The following is an 18,555-nucleotide window of genomic DNA, read 5'->3' on the forward strand; positions in this document are numbered from 1 at the left end:
CCATGGTGGGCCTGCAGAGTGCCTTATAGCCCCGGCCAGCACAGAGCATCGAGGGGGGGCGTCTATTTTCCTTGAGCCGGAGTGTGCCAGTCATTAAGTATTTCCCTCGTGGTCAAACAGACTGCTACATGTAGAGCCAGAAGGCCCAGCCCTTCTCATGCTGTCATAAACTGTCACACCACTGTCCTCACGTTGTGACAAGGCAAAAGCCTGTGTCTGCAAAGCCAAGCACATTTTAACAGTTTCTGTGTTTGTGCAAAAGTGGAAAACCTAGGCACTGGGCCTGAAAGGCCTGGGGTACTAGAAGGGGAAGGAGGGAGTGGAATGGGGGGTGAAGGGTACAGTGGTGTGGTCATATACCCTTACATGATCCTAATGTGTCCTTGAAATTTTTCCTCCCACCTCTTCCCATTCCCAGTTCCCACACCTTGGCCCACCTTTTGCTTCTGGAAGCAGACCTCTTTTTTTAGCTAGGACCTCTGACCTGTAGTCATGGCCCAGCAGTAGATCATTTGGGGTAAAGGGAGTGACTCTCCTACTGCAGGAAAAAAAAGGCTACTGTTCTCAGAAAACTATTTTAGGGTATGCTGGGTGACAAGTGTGTGAGTTCTGTCTGCCTTATACTCATCCAACTATGCTGAAGGGCAGGGGACAGGCAGACTGTTTTAAAGCTCTAAGAAAGAATGGGTACAGGGGGAGTCTGGAAATACAGACAAGCCTTCAGAGGGCTCTAGTTGGAGAATATGATGGGCTTTTTCTGGAAAGCATTCAGACTTCATCTCCTTTTGAATGGTATCTGTGATAATAAATAGATCCTCGGTGTAGATAATCCAAATCAGCATATAAATAAAAACTGGTTCAAACCAACCTGCATTAAGGAGGAGGGAAGGGTTGTGGCAATAGCCCAGGTTCTGTTCTGAGAGGCAGCGCAAGATGTGGTCCCTCTGCTATATTCCCAGAAGTCCTATGTTGAAACTTAACCCCCAAGGTGATGATCCCATGGACGCACTTGCCTCCCCACCCCGTGAGGATGCAGCGAGAGGGCCACAGCCAGAACCAGGGAGTGGGCTCTCGCCAGAGCCTGACCACACTGGCCCCCTGATTTTGGATGTCCAGCCACCAGGACTGTGAGAAATAAATGTCTGTTGTTTATAAGCCACCCAGTTCATGGGATTGTTGTAACGGCAGCCTAAAGCTACCATTCAAGATCAATGACTTTTCTGTTGAGAACTCACCAAGTGGATAATGAAAAAATGGGTAAGAGAGAGTTTCCTGTAGCTTTGTTTTATAAATATGCTCCCAAAAGGACCCTGCTTAGTTTGGAAGAGGAGAGAATTTCACCAATTCTGACCTCCCAAGACAAACAGCAGGCTAGAGGCTGCTAGGAGGCTAGATGCCAGAGTCGGAACGAGGTATATGAGCTCTACATTTTCTCCCATGGGGTCCGAGAAGGGTGGGATTTGACTTGTCTTGGTTATTAAGTTTTCTAGGTGTCTAAGGGAAAGGATGGGAAGCATAGGCTCTAATGATGGTCCCCCTAGAGGAGCTGCTGGGCATGGAGTAGAATGGACTGCATTTGGGTGGGCCTGTCTTCCAGGTCTGGGACCAGCCAGTATCAGACCCGGTCTCCAAGCTGCTGTAACTGGTAAGCACATGCACCTTCATCCTTTCGTCATTAGTTCATTCATTCATTGATTCAATAAGTATTTACTGAGTACCAACCGTGTTCCAAGCATGGCTGAGGGGCTGTGGATACAGTAACAAGTAAAGATAAAGATCCCTGCTCTCAGGGAGACTGGGTGGCTCAGTTAAGTATCTGACTCTTGGTTTCAGCTCAGGTCATGATCTCACGTTTGTGGGTTCGAGTTCCATGACGAGCTCTGTGGTAACGGTGCAAAGCCTGCCTGGGATTCTCTGTCTCCCTCTCTCTCTGCCCCTCCCCTGCTCATACACTCTCTCTCTCAAATAAATAAATAAACATTTTTTTTTTTAAAGATCCCTGCTCTTGCAGTGCTTACATGATAGTAGGAGGAGACAGACCATAATCAACAAAAATAAACAAGGAAATTAAATGTCATGTCTGAAGGTGACAAATGTCTTGAAAAATATAAATAAAGCAGCAGAGAGACAGGGAATCCACAGTGCCACAGGTGGGGGCACTGCAATCTTAAACTGGGGGAGGTAGTCAGAGTAGGCGATATTTCCACCTGGTGCTCAGAGCCAAGCCATGGTGTGGACTCTTACTTTCAGGAGAAACTGCTCCTTCTCATGCTTGATTTGTTGTTCCATCTCCTCATAGAGATGCTGGATTTCTTCATCATAAGCAGCAATTTTCCTGCAGAGGTGGCAGAAAGAGAGTCTGCGAAGGTCTACACCAAAATTCATTTATCCCCCAGAGTATTTATCCTCTGGAGCTTGGGCACCAGAATCCCAACAGGAGCTTGGGGCTGTGGGGACGACTGCGTAGGTCAGGTGGGACCAGTTCCTCAGGATTAGCTGACCATAGAGGCCCAGCAGGACCTCGTCCTCCTCCTAGATGAGGAAGCCATCAGTCCCAGATGACCCACACGTTCCTCAGTGAAGCTTCCTTGGCTCTATCTTCCTTAATTCTGCTTTATTTCAACAACAAGCCCCTTGGCCTCTGCTGAACGCACCTCCTTATTGTCCGCTGGTCCCTACACCTATAGACAGTATAAAGTTGTGTTGTGTGGGCTTCTTTCCTATTTGGGCTCCTGGTTTATCTCCTTCCCACTGTGGATGCTTTCTCTCTACCTGGCTCCATCAGCCCTGTCTAAAATATACTGTCATAGGGTTCTCCTGAAATTGTGTGCTTAAGTCTATGTGATCCACATTTCTCATCAGATGACAAAAGATTCCATGACAATGACAATCATGGAAACCATGCCCCCTACAAAGGAAGTGGGGGCCACACTTGGCCAGTGCTCATGCCATCTCAGGCCCACGGCCCCAGGCAGACAGTATGAGAAGGGGCAGGCTGGTTAAAGGTGGGCAGTGATAATGAGACATCCCTCCTCCTCCCTGCCAGCATCTTCTCCCTACACTTGAAGAGCCCCACAAGACAGGAAGGAAAAACCTGGGTACTCTGCTCCTATATAGAGACCAAGACAAATATGGCTATGGGAACAAATATGGCTATGGCTATAGGTCATCTCTGGTGTTGTTCCTCCTTCTCTCCCCAAATAGATCCTTCTTTGAATGCCTCCCCACCTCCAGCCCCCACCTCCAAATTCAAACAGGAAGGATCAGGTATTAGCATTTGAACTGAGATGGAAGTTATCACTTCAATGTATTCCCATTTCCAGGGCATTGAACAGTTACCCCTCTTCCCTGACCTGCAGCTAAGGGCTCTCTCTCTCTCTCTCTGAGTCCCTCCCATTCTTCTTCCTCACCTGTTAAGGGAAATCCAAGTTCAGGAGCAGGCTGATGTCTTGGCTCCCAAGGCTGTTTGAACACACACATACTGCAGATTTTGGCACTTGCCATTTTAAACTGAAATGGTGATAAGCACTTTCTGTCCTTTACGCAAGTAAGGAGACTTTAATAATTGAGGAAATAGCTCCAGTTTTCAATTCTGAGAGGTACTAGGGAGATTTATGAACAAAAGATTAAGGATGGGAATGTATATATTACTCTGAAACCTTCATTTCAACGCCTACCACCTTATATCCACTTGGGACTCCAATCCAGTGCCAGCCTTCCCTGCTGCACCAAAAGATGTCCCTTCCTCACTTGCTACCTGCTGGGGTACCTTTAAACCACATGACTATGACTCAAAGGAGCCATTTTGACTGACATCCTTCTAGATCTGTAGAAACCATAAAACTGACCCAGACAAGGAACTGGTGTAAGTCTCCACGGCCAACGTCACTTATATCAGGCCAGAAGCCTCTAGGTTCCCTCTCCCGGCCATACCCCTAAGACCAGAAATCCTTTGAGTGAGTATGGCAATGGCCATACTTTTGCTGAGCACAAAAGGTGACAGCTCTCCAAGACTTCCATGAGCTGGAGCCTGTGTTTACCATCCTGGGTGTAGGAAATGTCTTGCTGGCTAACAGTAAGAAATCCCTTCTTGGTAAATGACAGATGTTTTGGTTATGAGCTGGTTATGAGCTAACCCATAATAAATACAAGGAAATATAGAGGGAAATGAGGAGCAAAGGCACTGGCTGTTGAATAGGAACAGTTCAAGGACAGAAAGTTCAAGGACAGAAAGAAAGTCTTCACTTGGTCCCTGCAATTATCTTCCTATGCTTGAAGAAATTCAGGTGCTAGATAACTTTAGACAGTGACTCCAACTACATAAATACTGAAGACCTAATAAAGTGAGATGGGAGAAATTTAAAAACTGATTTTCTCTGATAAAGTAATACTAATTACAGTCATCCATAGAAGCTGTTTACCATTGTGCTTAATAACCAATTCTACACTATCATTAACTGCGTTACGTTAACTTTGCTCTAAGTTTTATTTGATTAAATTAATAAACTGTTTTTCATGCCCACATGTCAGTTCACTCGTCATGAAGTAAGTAATTTTGCAGACTGCTAAAAAACAAATGGGGGGAAGGCAGAGGCAGCTGCTGAATGGTGCCTACTTCTAGCCCTCGTTGACAAAGGCTGGGTCCACTGCAGAGAAGCCCAGGGGTTCCAGGTGGGCCTCAATGCATCTAGGTCCAGCTCAACCAGACTTATCTGTGAAACCAACCCTCTGGAAATGCTTTAGAATACAGCTGGCATCCTAGGGGACCCGGGCCAGGCCCAAAGGCTTTCAGAAGATGAATCCCACAAAGACTGACTCATTTTTTTTTTAATGTTTATTTATTTTGAGAGACAGAGAAAGAGAATGGGGGAGAGGCAGAAAGAGAGGGAGACAGAGGATCCAAAGTAGGCTCCGTGCTGATAGCAGAGAGCCCGATGCGGGGCTCAAACTCACAAACCGTGAGATCTCGACCTGACCTGAAGTTGGACGCTTTATAGACTGAGCCACCCAGGTGCCCCAAGAACTGACTGATTCATGACCAGCCTGGGTCAGACACACGAGCCCTAGGAACAGGGAGCATCATGGTGCTGTTCACATCATTCATAGCATTAAACCAGCTCAGGGCTCAGAAGACCTGTTCATATTCTCAGTGTGACCTTGAGCATTCTGACCTCGTTATGCCCCAGAGGAGCACCCGCCCGGAGTGCCTCATAGCACCGGCATGACAAACAAACAAGAGAGCTGGCATGAAAAGCATTTGGAACTGCAAAGCCCTAAATAAATATAAGGGATTATTTATTATTGTAATTACTGTCATGGCTGTGGAGGGCAAGGGCCATTGCTCCCCAAGGGGGAGGAAGGTCTTAGTTTCAAGGATAAAAGTGCTGCTGGGTTTGGTAAAGGTGAGAAGCAATCAGGAAGATGAAGAGCGGAAAGCTTCGTCCATAAAAGCGCCTGTCAGATCAATCCATTAGAGACGCAGGCTGTGTGTGAGCAGGAGCCACTGAGCCCGAAGCCTGCGTCTGCGGAGAGCTCTGCAGTGGCCGTGAGAACAGTAACAGGGAGAGACACTCTAAAAAGGCCTGCACATGTGGCATGTGCTGTTCCAGCGGGCACACCATATTCCTCCACCAAAGGAAAGAGGCAACCAATTACGTCTGCTTATTATATACATCTATATTGCCACAATTTCTAAAACCACTCATATTGCCTGATGTACACCTACACTTTTTAGTCTTCTCTATGAGGATTTCCTCACCTATTCTAATCCTCACTGTCTCTTCTCTGAACTCTTAGAATATCAAATGTCTTTCAATGAACATTTACTTTTAAAATCCTGAAAAACTGGGGTGCCTGCGTGGCTCAGTTGGTTAAGCATTTGACTTCAGCTCAGGTCATGATCTCACGGTTCGTGGGATTAAGCTCCACATCAGGCTCTGTGCTGACAGTGTGGAACCTGCTTGGGACTCTCTCTCTTTCTCTCTCTCTGCCCCTCCCCTGCTCATGCATGTTCTCTCTCTCTCTCAAAATAAATAAACATTAAAAAAAATAAATAAAATCCTCAAAAACTGTTTCACCTGGGTTTATGCTGTCTCAACTAGGTTAGGAAAACAGACATTTTTGTCACCCACAGGGTCTGTGCTCAAAATGTGAATGCTGAAAATGTGTATAAAATCAATTTAAGACTTGGGATACCTAATTCAGTAGCCCATGGAAGGACCATACTGGAGGAATACCAGATTCCAGAAGAACTGAAGAATTTCAGAATTGAAAGTTTCATCTGATCCAATCACCTATTTTCCCAGTGCTAAAATACTTGCCACAATGTCCCCGCCATGTATTTACCCAAAGTAGGTTAAAACACCTCCAGCAATAGGGAACTTGGCTGGATCTCTAAACAGCTCTTTCATCTTTGGAATATTCTGACTCACAGAAATATATCTTTCTATGACCTTATCTCTCCTCTGCATAAAAACCCTTTATATATTTGAAAACAGCATTAAGACTTCAAGGGGTTGCTTGGGTTCATGCCATGCCTCTCCACTTTCTCCAACCACGTCTCACATGGACTTTCTTTTTCTTTTTTCTAAGTCCCTTCACCTTTCTCTTTACTTTTCTCTGAATGTGCCCTGATTTAGCTTCCTCAAGCCATGGAGTCCCAGACTGAATGCCCAGTGTATCAAGTCTGATTAGCAGAGTTTAGAGCTGGACTATACCTCTCTTGTTCTCGACACTGCATATCTATTCATGCAGCCTGAGAACACATTAACTTTTCTTGGCAGCCACATCACAGTTGATGAATGCTGAACCCATTCGTCAACTAAAACCTCTAAATCTTAAGTTTGTGTGATTGTTTTTCTTTTAAAGATGGTGCTACTGAATCATATCTTTTCCACCTTGTGTTTCTGTCACTGGCTTTTTGGACACCAGAACAAAAGCTCGGATGTAATTCTGTTAGATTCAGTCCATCTTTCCAGGCTGACATTATCTTAATAGATCCCAACTGGTCATCTAGTGTACTCAATGACCTTCCAAGCTTTGTTGGTATTTAAAAATTTCAGTCATAATGTAAGCTAAATAATATGTTGGTTTTAACAATTTAATTCATCTGAGAGTTATTCGGAAGAGTGTTTCTAATATAAAAACTGCTGTTTTTATATTATAGTATTATAGTATTATAGTAAAATAATTGTATTATAGTAAAAATAATATACTAGTAAGGTATCTACTTTTTGGAACCTATTAACCTTTGCTTTGTAGCCAAAAACATGATCAATGTTTGCATAACTTCCATGAGGAGAACGTGTATTCTACTGTGAGGTACACAGCTCTACATTTATCTCTTAAATTAAGCTTGCTGGTTGACAGTTTTAAATATTTTACATATATATTGTACTTTTTGCCTAATGTATCAAATCCTAGATAAGTTTGTTAAAATCCTCTAAAGTCTGTTTTTATCAAATTTTCTGTTTTTCTAAAAGTTTTTGCCTTATCTATTTTGTTGCTATGTTGTTTGATGCATAAAAGTTTGTATCTGTTGTATCTTCTTTGTGGATGGAACTTTTTTTATTACTACAAAATATTTGTCCTTATCTCTCTTTGTTTTTGCCATTGGTAAAAATATTGAAAGAGACAAGGGCAGCAATCTGGAATAGAGCTCTCTGAGCTATTAATAACTTGTGGGCATAAATATCCAGTTTATCTTCTATTAGTCATCCTTAAAACACTCCCCAACAACCCAGTGTTTATTTAATTATCGCCTGTCTGCTATCTGTGCCTAGTCATTTTGAGCTATAGGGGGAGGAGGGACAGAGAATAGGGAGATGAAAGGAAAGGAAGAGAAAGAGACATGAAGTCTCAGTGAGACAGAGAAACAAATGTAGGAAGAAGGCAGCAAAGGAGTCATCAGCACCAATATTTATTCTCTCTTTCTTGCTCTTTCTGTATAATGGCTGGATAGTGCCTCTAGCATATTCCAGTGTAGTCTAAGTTATAATCCCCCTGCTGACAGCTATGGTTGTCTCAGCATTCATTAGACCCAGAGTAAAAAGGCTGTGGTTCAAATCCTGATTTTGATATCTACAAGCTTTCTGGCCTTGGATAAGTCACATATCCTCAGTGGGCCTGAGGTTTTCTGTATCTGGAAAATCAGATGGTTAATACCTACTTTATAGAGAAGTTGTGAGGTTTAAATAAGATAATGCATGTGGAATTATTTAGCACAATAGGGAGCAGATAGTATGCATTTAATACATTCTAAGTAAATGAGTTCTCTGATTCTCCAGGGGTTTTTGACACCCTTTTGAGAGCTGCTGCTTTCTAATTCCTTCAAATTTCAGCCAAGGGGCAATAGAGACTGAAGGGGAATGATGCAGCAACAGGGGTGTGAGAGAATAGGGCAACATCAGGGAACAGAAGACTTGGGGAAGGACAAGACCTGGGGTGGCTCAGGAGAGAAGACAAAGCATGGAAGGAGGGAGACATCAACATTAAGTACTCGTTAAGCTCTTTGTAAAGTAACACTCTAGGTAAAATAATTTAGACTTATGGAATGGGCTCTGTACACCAGGACTTTAGCATCTAAGAACACCAAGCCCGACGCTAACGTGGCATAGAGGAAAGGAATGGAAGAAGAAGCCATATACTGTGGAGTAGACCCCACCCTGCTATGCCTTCCTGGGCTCTGGCTGATAATAACTCTGTGACCAGAGAGCCCTTCCTGGAAGGAAGTGGACAAAGTCCCTTACTCTAGTAGTGTGGAGGATGACAGAGTTCTCTGGGAACAAGTTAAGAGCGGCTGAGTCCAGAAAAGGGAGATTTTCAACTGTGAAGGGAAGAAGCAACAATTATATACTGAGGATACCATAGGGCATGATAGCTATGAAAGAACGAGTCCTAGTGAAAGCCAGGATGAAAAGCCCAGGTCCAGCATAGTGGGCAGAATGCCACCCAGGGTGTCTAACTGTAGAAAATGCCCCTTGTCTAAAGGAGGCCCTTAAGCGTGTGTGTGGATATACACATGTGTGTGATATTGAAGATTTAGGGTGGGATGTGGGGGAAGGAAGTAGGGGTGGGGATTATAGTGATTCTCATGTAAGTACAAGGCTTAGGTTCAGAGAAACCTTTACAGATTATTTGCAGGGAATTGGAAGGCGAGATGTAGTTAGCAATTAACTTACCCTGCCAGGTTCCCACAGGGACTGTGAAAATTAATTAACCTTCACAAAGTGATTTGCACACTGAGAGTTAAGGTACCACACTGGAGGAAAGCATTAATACTGAGTACCACTGGGGTTCCAGCTAATGACACACGGGCCAAGGCCTTCCTACTATAGAATACTGCTGGTCAAAATATCTCTTTCCCGTTCCCTCGTTCCTTTTTGCCTGCACTTAGGAACAGGATCCCTTCAGATTTCAGAGGGTCTCAGAAAGTCATCTGGTTAACCTTCTAGATTCTAGGCAGGAGGTGCTGAAATCATTTCAGGAAAAAGGTAGCTTCTTCTTTCCCTAAATGGTGTAGTCTTGACCTTGGACAAATGGCATTTTTCTACACTTTCAATAAATTTCAGAAGCTTGAACTCAAGGCAGAACTTAGAAATGTCTCTGGCCTTGGAGACTAACCATTCTGATTTCACGTGTCTCCATGTGGGCGGGCAGTGGTCTGATCAGTATGTCTCTTAGTTTGCACAATCTGGTGAAAGGCAGATGTGAAGAGAGGAAGAATCCCCCTCCTCATCATAGACTGAGCTTAACATGAAGAAAATGAGGGTCAAAGCAAGGAAGTAACCCGTCTGTGGGCATCTGGATAGTCCAGGTCTGAGTACAGGGGAGAAGCCAGGCCTTGAGTCCCAGTCTCCTGTTCCATCCATGACACCACAGTGTCTTCCCAAGCATCCTGAGTGTCTACACTGGTAACTCCATACATTTGTGCTCAGGATCATCAACAATCCAAATCCCATCTGGAGTCTTTCGATTGTAGAGTGTGTGTGAACCAGAGTAGGTGCCCCACCAGGGCTGGAGAAGGCCAAGATCACCAGAAGGGCCTGACCCTTTTTCCCATGTCTCCCACCCATCTCCCCCATGTGTACTGAGCACAGAATGAAGATCCTGGGCTGGAAAATTCTCAAGGAGTCTGCTATTTGCCAGAGAAGAAAATGGAAGCACGTTCAGGCTCAGCCTACTTAGTGGCTGGGATGAGAAAGGTACATGAGGGATTCAGGCTCACCGCTGCCCCCTGCCACCTGCTTCAGGCAGCTGCAGTCTCCAGAGAGCAAAGAGAATTCTTACTAGAAAAATCTTCAGAGTCTCTCTAACTGCCTCCCTCTCTCTGTCTCTGTGTCTGTCTCTGTGTCTGTTTGTCTCTGTCACGCACATGCACGCACACACACACACACACACACACGACTGGAGTGGAGCTGAATGAGGGATAAACATCAGAATTTGTACAAAATTCTGCAGGCTCTATAATCGCCAATTGGATTTTCAAGATGGATGGTTTCTCCCTAATTAGATTCTCCTGCCTTGTATAAACCAACTTTGCTGCTTTATCCCATCCTATAAAGCAACCCATTCTTGATTAGTCAGGTTTACAAATCATGCCCAGGGTGTACACAGAGCACAAACAGTCCTCACCTTTCAATCTGCTCTCAGATAAAAATGTGCTTCTGCCTCAGATAATAATATACCAATAAAAAACATGTGCCTGACTAAGCCATAGCATCATTACCTAGAGCCCTCACCAAAAACTTATCTTCACCTTAAGAAAGAGACTAAAATCCCAGACTGGAAGGGCACCCTGGATCGTGCTTTTTGCAGACTGATACATTTTGGAAAAATGTAGAAGCTAGAGCAGCATTTTTTCAAAGTGCTGGGGCATTTGAGTGGCTCAGTCGGTTAAGTGTCTAACTCAGGCTTAGGTCATGATCTCACGGTTCGTGGGTTCAAGCCCCATGTCGGGCTCTGTGCTGAGAGCTCAGAGCCTGAAGCCTGTTTCAGATTCTATGTCTCCCTCTCTCTCTGCCCCTCCCTTGCTTGCAAACGTGCTCTCTCTCTCTCTCTCTCTCAAAAATAAAATAAACACTAAAAAAAAAATTTTAAATGTGGTGTGTAGCCTGTGTGCATCAGAACCACTGGGATGTATGCTAAGATGAACATTCTTGGGCTCCCTCCCCAAGACATACTGATCTAAACTCTCTGGGGGAGAGACCTAAGAATCTATATTTAACCAAGATCCTCTTGTAATTCCGAAGCAAGCTAACATTGGAGAACCATGCAGATAAAGTCCTTCACAGATGGAATGTAAGGGCCACCCGCCATATATATGCTGCAGTATTTGCTGCCATAGCTGGAGGCAAGGCCAAGGAAACAATGACCCCCTCTTCCCCCAGAGACTCTCATGTCCCTGAAGCTTCATATCATAGAATCCCAGTTCTCAGGCTTATGTCAGAGCAGCAGGTATCATAGCTGAGACTGTCAGGCTATGAGACACATTCCCTCCTGGTCTGAACACTGTCCCAGAACCCAGGGAAATCACTCTGGACAGAAAGTGCCTAGAGAATGGCTGGGCAAGGGATGCAACTTAAGGGCCCCCATGCCCTCAAGAAGCTGCATGGGGCCTGACTCAGTTGGATGAGAAAGACTGTACAGATGAGGAACTGATTCCAATGTGGCCCTGGTGGGTGCTGATAAGTTTGTCAAAGCCAAGTGTGGTCCACCAGTGATGTGAAATAGGCAGCTGGGTGGCCTTCCAGGCTACTGAGCTGCAGACGACTGAGTAAGCAGAGCACAGCCACGACCTGCCTTTGATCTAGAAAGCACTTTTCTTCCAAGGTTCAAAGCACTCTCCAGACACCACCTAATTCATCCTTACCCTCAGCCTCAGGATTAGATCCTGGTAAGGGGCCAATCAAGTCCATGCATCCAGCAGATTCCAACCCTGGTCAAAAGTCAGAATTCCTAAGGATACTTTTTAAATGCAGACTTCGAGCCCCCAATCCAGCCCAAATAAATCAGACTTTCCTGGGGTGGGGCCTTAACATCCACTAGTGATTCTGGCAAAAGGTCTGAATCTATTGCTGCCTCTAGACAGTATCGCTCTCCATCCCCTGGAAAGCTGAAGCTTCCCCCCCCCCCCCCCCAGGAAAAGGTGATTGGGAAGATGCTTTCCATGGCAAAGCACTTCATAATTCTGATAGTCAGAAGTTCTTCTGAAGCCTAAGCCATATTAATCACGCTAAATGTGAAGTTCTCTGAACTTCTGCGCAGTGGACCAAGGAGCGTGGCTCCATTTGTCTGGCCTCCACTTCCTAAGAGAAATGTGGAGGCTCCTGTAGGTTCTGAAGTTCAACAGGAGAACTGGGCTTTGGCCCCAGGTTTGTGCATTTGACCATGTCCCCACCTTGCCCCATGGGCCGTGGCTTCTTCCCAGTGAACACGCAACAGAGTCGAACATTGTATCAAAGATCTGAGTCAAGCTCCACTCCAAGGGACAAGGGGTGAGAGACTCAGTGCTCCCAGACTTGCCTTTTTCCCCTATTCCCAATATACAGATTGTAAAAACAATCCAGGGCAGTGAGGTAAGGAGGGCCCCTGGTCTCCTGACACCAGCTCTCAGGAGCTTTCCCTAGGCTCTCAGGCCAGCTGCACAGCCCTCCCTCCCAGAAGCCAGAGCAGACCTGGTTCACTCACTGCAGCAGAACTGAATCCCTGAAGGACATGACTCAGCCTGGGGAGCTGGGACAGGACCCTCCCCCCGCCCCCACCAGTCAGTCCCATGTTCTCTGGGCTCCACAGGAGGGATAAACAAGGTGTGTGGTTTGGAAAAGGAGGAGGAAGCAAAAGCCTCTGCTGCCTATGTCAGCGCTGTCTAGCATTTCAACAGTACGAATTCTCTGGTTGGCTTTGTTGCAGAATTTTTATGAGCATGAGCTCGACCTTATCAGTGCAATCATAAACTCCTCAAGATGAGGACTCTGTGTTCTATTTGCCTAACTCAGAGCCTGGCACAGAGTAAGTGCTTGTTAAGGCGAGCTACGAGGACACCCTGTGTCCTGGGTGCCTAGCCTGGGGGGGGGGGGGGACACACAGTGGCAATGACTTGAGCCATGTCTGGGACAGGCATTCGTTGGCCTTGTGGAGTCAACATGTTATACCCCACACTGAAAAACCAGCTGTGGAGGAGACTGGGAGGGGTTCAGACCATCCTCAGGATCCCCCCGACTCCAGCCTGAATCGGGTCATTCCGAGAGCTTCCATTCTCCCCCCTCACTGATGCCTGGACATGCCCCTCCCGCACACATCCCCAAACCTCCAAATTCATCTCCTCGATGATGTCTCAGAATCACTTAACCTCACCCTGGGCTGTTCGTCAAGCCTCCCATTTAAATAGTCTATACGTTATCGGGATTTCCTGTTTACTTGTTTGACAGCTGAGCTGCAAGAGCCCCTGTAGATCAGCTGCTTCAGTCACAACCCAGAAGCCCTGATGTGATCAACCTTTCTGGTTTCTTTAACAGAAGACAAGAGAATAAAAGAGGCTCTAATAGAGAATATCAGAGTACATCACATGCAGGAAGCATGAGCTCCATTTCAGGAAATGTTCAGTTACCCACACACAGAAGTGTATGTGAATTGCAAAGTCAAATGCATTTCTTCTGGTGACTCACAATCACAAAATTGTGAAAAACACCACAACTATTTTCTCAGGTCACCAGGGAGGACACCGACACACAGAGAGATAAAGCAAGCTGCCCAAGGTCACACGGCTGGTCAGTGGCAGTGCCTGGGCAAGAGCTTGGGTTTCTCCTGAGCGATTTTAGTGCTCTGCTCATTACAGCCTGCGGTCTCTGGTTCTGCACCCAGAAAACACCCCTGAGGTGGGCTAGGGAGCTCTGGGGACCCCTAATCCTACCACAGCTCTCCAGCCAGGAGGGGGCTTCCATCGGCTGACCCAGGGCAGATGCACCTGGCAGGGATAATCCACTGGAACCTTTGGCTGAGCTAGTTTTGCACATGCAGCCAAGAGTGACCTTGGCTTTCATCTCAAGAACTCTTTAATAGTCATTAAATGAGGGCAAAAGCACTAAATGAGGTCACTTTAAGATGAATGTGAGGGCTAACCAGCTCTAAAACAAGTCAAGAGCGCTGGCCTTTCCCTGTGGGAGTGCAGGCCAGCAGAGAAGCATCCTACAGTGAAGATTCCAGGCCATGAGCTGGGTCGCTGCCTGCCCATTCAGGCTGTGACTCCTCTCACCTTCCTTAGAGAAAAGAGCACCCTCTTCTCTGGGAGGCACCACCTGACTTTTTCTGTGGCTCCTCAGGGTGAGCAACGCTGGGGTCAGAGGAAAGTGGGGTTGCAGGGAGAGTCAGAAACTAAAACAGCCCCTTATTTTACTGGTGAGAAAACCATAGCTCAGAGAGACCAAAAGATTTGAGCAAGGTCACAGAGCTAGCTGGTTGGAGAGCCACACATAACTTCAATCCAGAGCTCCTGATTCCCAGCTCCCCACTTCTCAGACCCACACACAAAGCATCTGGGTATCTTGTTACAATGCAGAATCAGTAGGGTTGGGGTGAGACCTGAGGTTCTGCATCCCAAAGAAAGTTCTAGGTGATGCCAATGCTACTGACTGTATACCATGTTGTCTGGAAGGGTAAAGGGATCTTTAAACCTCACCACTGGTCATATCCAGGCTCAAACTCTTCACTTTAACCAGGCAAATCCTCTAATACTGACAAACATACTTATTTAAAATGGTAAGTATTATTATTTTAACATCCTTTGAATACTTATTATGTGCCAGTATTTTATTATCATCCCTATCTTACACATAAGGAAGCTGAAACTCAGAGAGGTTAAGTAACTTAGCCTGAGTCACACAGCTATTAAGGAGCAAAGCCAAGATGCAAACTCAGATCTGCCTGAGTCACAACTTAATCAGCTAAAAACTATATAGAGGTATACTCTCAATCCTTCTTTTCTCTGAGCCTTGGGGCCTCTGCCCAGAATATTCATAACACTCCTCCAGCCAAACTGTGCTTTCCCCAGTATTATTTGGCCACAATTTTTTCATAACTCAGGCTCTTAAAGGTCCTTTTTTCCAGACCTGTGTATACCCGGTGGACCCCAACAAGTAATTTTTAGAGTTGATCTGGGGGTGACACAAGATGCGAAGGAGTTCAGGGCAATGTGTGGACAACTGATCTACACAGTAAGACACAGACATGTGGTGGTCTCTTTCTAAATCAGGGGCTTGCGTGCTTTCCCCAGGGCCATGTCAGTATAGACTCTGAAGCCCCGCCCCCAGGGCGTGGTGCTGGGCACCAGGAGCTTCGCAAGGAGGGGCCTGTGGTCTGCATTAGGACTGTTGAGGCTGCCCATGCCATAGGAGCGATTTTTGGGCAGGGACAAGAGCATGTGCAGTCACCCGGAGGACCACTTCAGTGCTACCCAAACCCAGCCGGTACTTCGGCCACACCTTCAGGAATAGGAACCATTCTTGGTTACACCAGGCTTCACAAAATGTGAGCTCACTGCTGTAACGTACACTTGATGAGTAGGGACAAGTGTGGTACCCCAATGGCACACCATTCTCACAGGTGGACGAGCATTTATGTGGCCCCACGGCTGTGGCACAAGGCTGACTCAGGTTGGCTTCAGGTTCATGCTGGGATACTTTCTCCAAGCAAAGGGAGAGCACTAGAAACCACTAGTTACTGCAGAGGCCCTGGTGGCCAGGAGATGGCAGGAGAGATGTGAGGGTGTGATGCTCCCGACAGTGGTCAGGATGGTACTCAGTGGGACCAAGGGCAGGTCTAGAGCCGGGGTGGCGAGGGGGGGGGGGGGGGGCGCGGGCGGGGAGAGCTGAGAGCCGGGCTGTGGAACCCTCCCTGTGTAGTCTCAGGGGCCAGGCTATCTCACCCTGAATGCTGGCCCTGCCACTTACAAGCTGTATGTCCTGGGGCATGTCATTCACCTTTCAGTACCTCTATTTCCATATCTATAAAGTGTGAGTAACAGTGAATAGTCCAGGGGGCATCTGGGTGGCTCAGTCAGTTAAGCATCTGACTCGATTTCGGCTCAGGCCATGATGTCACAGTTTGTGGGATCGAGCCCTGCGTGGGGCTCTGTGCTGACAGCAAGGAGCCTGCTTAGAATTCTCTCTCTCCCTGTCTCTCTGCCCCTCCCCTGCTCTCTCAGTCTCCACCCCTCCCCCAGTCACTTATGCTCTCTCTCTCTCAAAATAAATAAATGCACTTGAAAAAAATATAGTGAATGGTCCAAATGAGGTGGTGTGCATATTTAGAATAGTGCCTAGCATATGTTGAGGGCCTGATAAAAGTGAGCAAGGGCTTGACAGTATCTATATATCACGGCCGCCATAGGGCCCGGGCCCCACTCTGGCAGACAGTGACAAGGAGGCTTCATGGAATATGAGAAAGCACACCTTCTGCTTCTGTTTGCCACACATAGGAACAGAGAATGGCTGAGACTGGGTACTCACTTTTTCAGGGCGCACTCCAGTTCATTCTTCTCTTCATGAGCTTCCTGGAGCTGAGAGAAGGTCCTGGTCAGGAAGTCCTCGAAGTTGGACAGTAAGTGAGGCTCGTCCTTCTTCAGCTGCAGCCAGACTTGCTTGATATCACTTTCACTGTGACAGAAAGGGGGACACTGATGTCAGAGCATGCAAACACTGAGCTTCCCAGATGTGAAAGTGACAGCCAGAACACCATTGTCATGATCATGACAGGAGTGGCTAGCATGTATTGAGTGCCTCCTGTATGCTAGGTACTCTATGTACATCGGCCTATTTGACCCTCACAGTAACCTACCAGGCTGGTGCTCTACTACCCCCGGAAGAGGGTGAGGTGAGCTGTCTCAGATCACTCAGCTGCTGAATGACAGGGTCAAGAGTCAAACTCAGGCTGTCTGGCTTCTGTCCTCGCCTCCTTAACTGCACCCTCCACTGCTTCCACACTCTGGTTTCCCCAGGGGCTGGTGGTGCTGACTGTGCAAGGCCACGTGCTGGGAGCATCTCAGAATGTCAGGAAGAAGAGAGAGGACAGGAGCCTGGTGCATGTGAGGACAAACGCCATGGAGCTAAAGGAGAGAGCCTGTCGCCCCAGGAAGGATGGTCCTCACAGCTGAGAGGTAAAGACATGCCATCTGATGGATGGCAGAAAGCAATTGTCACTGCGGGGAATGGAGGAGAATATGCAGCACCCCACTGGGGCCTGGTGGCACCAGGAATGAGTGACAGGAGAAAGGAAGGGAAGGTGCAAATCTGCAGGATGTGTGTGCACACAGGGTAAGACAAGTAGAAAGTTGGCAGGGACACGGACAGGCAGAGAGACAAAGACACAGAGTGACACGTCCAGAGCCACTGCTACCCCCACTGCCCCTGGCTAAGAGGCACACAGGGCAGGTGTGCACTGGAGAGCAGGAGAGACTCACAGGGCCACACTGATCAGTGACGGGAGGACGGAGGCAGTGGCGCACCCCGCGGACCATGCTCTCCCTCTCTGGAGAAACAGCCGACCATCAAACTGAGCCAGAACAGCGGTCCAACCTGTAACCCATGAAATTCTAAAACCACCATGATCTGAGGGGAGCTACAACCAGGAACCCTCAGGATAAAGAATAAGATCCTTTGTTCTTGTGTAACAAGTGCTATATTTGAGAAGCTTGCCTGAGAAGTGACATTTGAAGGGTGCCTGGGTGGCTCAGTTAGTGAAGAATCTGACTTTGGCTCAGGTCATGATCTCGTGGCTCATGGGTTCAAGCCCCGCGTCAGGCTCTGTGCTGACAGCTTAGAGCCTGGAGCCGGCTATGGATTCTGTCTCCCTCTCTCTCTGCCCCTCCCCTGCTCACACTCTCTCTCTCAAAAATAAATAAACATTAAATTTTTTTAATGTTTAAAAAACAAGTGACATTTGACAGTGCATGTTAGCCATGTGCCTGGGGCACAGATATGGGACAGCCAATCGGCTAGAGCCTCCAGTAAGATTTGCAGACCCACACGACCCTCTTCCAAAGCTCTTCGAACCACTTACTCATGGCCACATCACTCCCTTCCAGATTTCTGGAGAGGGGACAAATCTGTCAATTCTTGATGAAAAATAAGCCAAGGCCCTTAAACTGCCAAATCACTCAGCCAACTGGACAACTGCGAAAAGCTGGGAGTCCAGACGTCCAGCCTACTGCTTCTGCTCCTGGTGGAAGGGGCTAGGGGTGCAGGGCTAGAAGAGACCCTGGGAGGTCAGCTGACCCATCTGCCTGCTTCCAGAACAACACACAAGCTATTCTGGAGCGTGAAATCTTGGAAGACCTCTGAAGTCTTCACAGCTTCCTCTGTTTCCTCATCTGGGGCCCCGTGGTCTTGACACCCCCCTCATGCAGCAACACGAGCCTTCTGCCTTTTGTTTAGCTTCCACGGGGATGGAAGGTGCTGGCCACCGTCTTCTACATATCAATGTCTGTGACCACTGTGGAAACCCTCCCTTGAGCCTTCCCAGGATGCCTCATGCTGGCTCAGTTCTGCATTGGCCTCTGACACG

The 18,555-nt window shown here is 47.0% G+C and overlaps 1 protein-coding gene across 10 annotated transcripts in view; it reads right to left on the bottom strand.

The window, feature by feature from the left end:
• CRACR2A (calcium release activated channel regulator 2A) overlaps positions 1–18,555 on the bottom strand; it is a 136,406-nt gene that overhangs the window by 45,996 nt on the left and 71,855 nt on the right. For all 10 annotated transcript variants that reach the window (XR_007153947.1, XR_007153948.1, XM_047866688.1 and 7 more), the window contains 2 exons: positions 16,503–16,649; positions 2,245–2,335 (listed from right to left, as the gene is read on the bottom strand). Coding sequence is in view for 8 of the 10 variants with exons in the window: in XM_047866688.1 (XP_047722644.1) it covers positions 2,245–2,335; positions 16,503–16,649 (238 nt within the window). In the remaining 2 variants the exon portion in view is untranslated. The remainder of the gene's footprint in view (positions 1–2,244; positions 2,336–16,502; positions 16,650–18,555) is intronic.

Source organism: Prionailurus viverrinus, chromosome B4 (assembly GCF_022837055.1).
Source record: "Prionailurus viverrinus isolate Anna chromosome B4, UM_Priviv_1.0, whole genome shotgun sequence".
Lineage (NCBI taxonomy): Eukaryota > Metazoa > Chordata > Mammalia > Carnivora > Felidae > Prionailurus > Prionailurus viverrinus.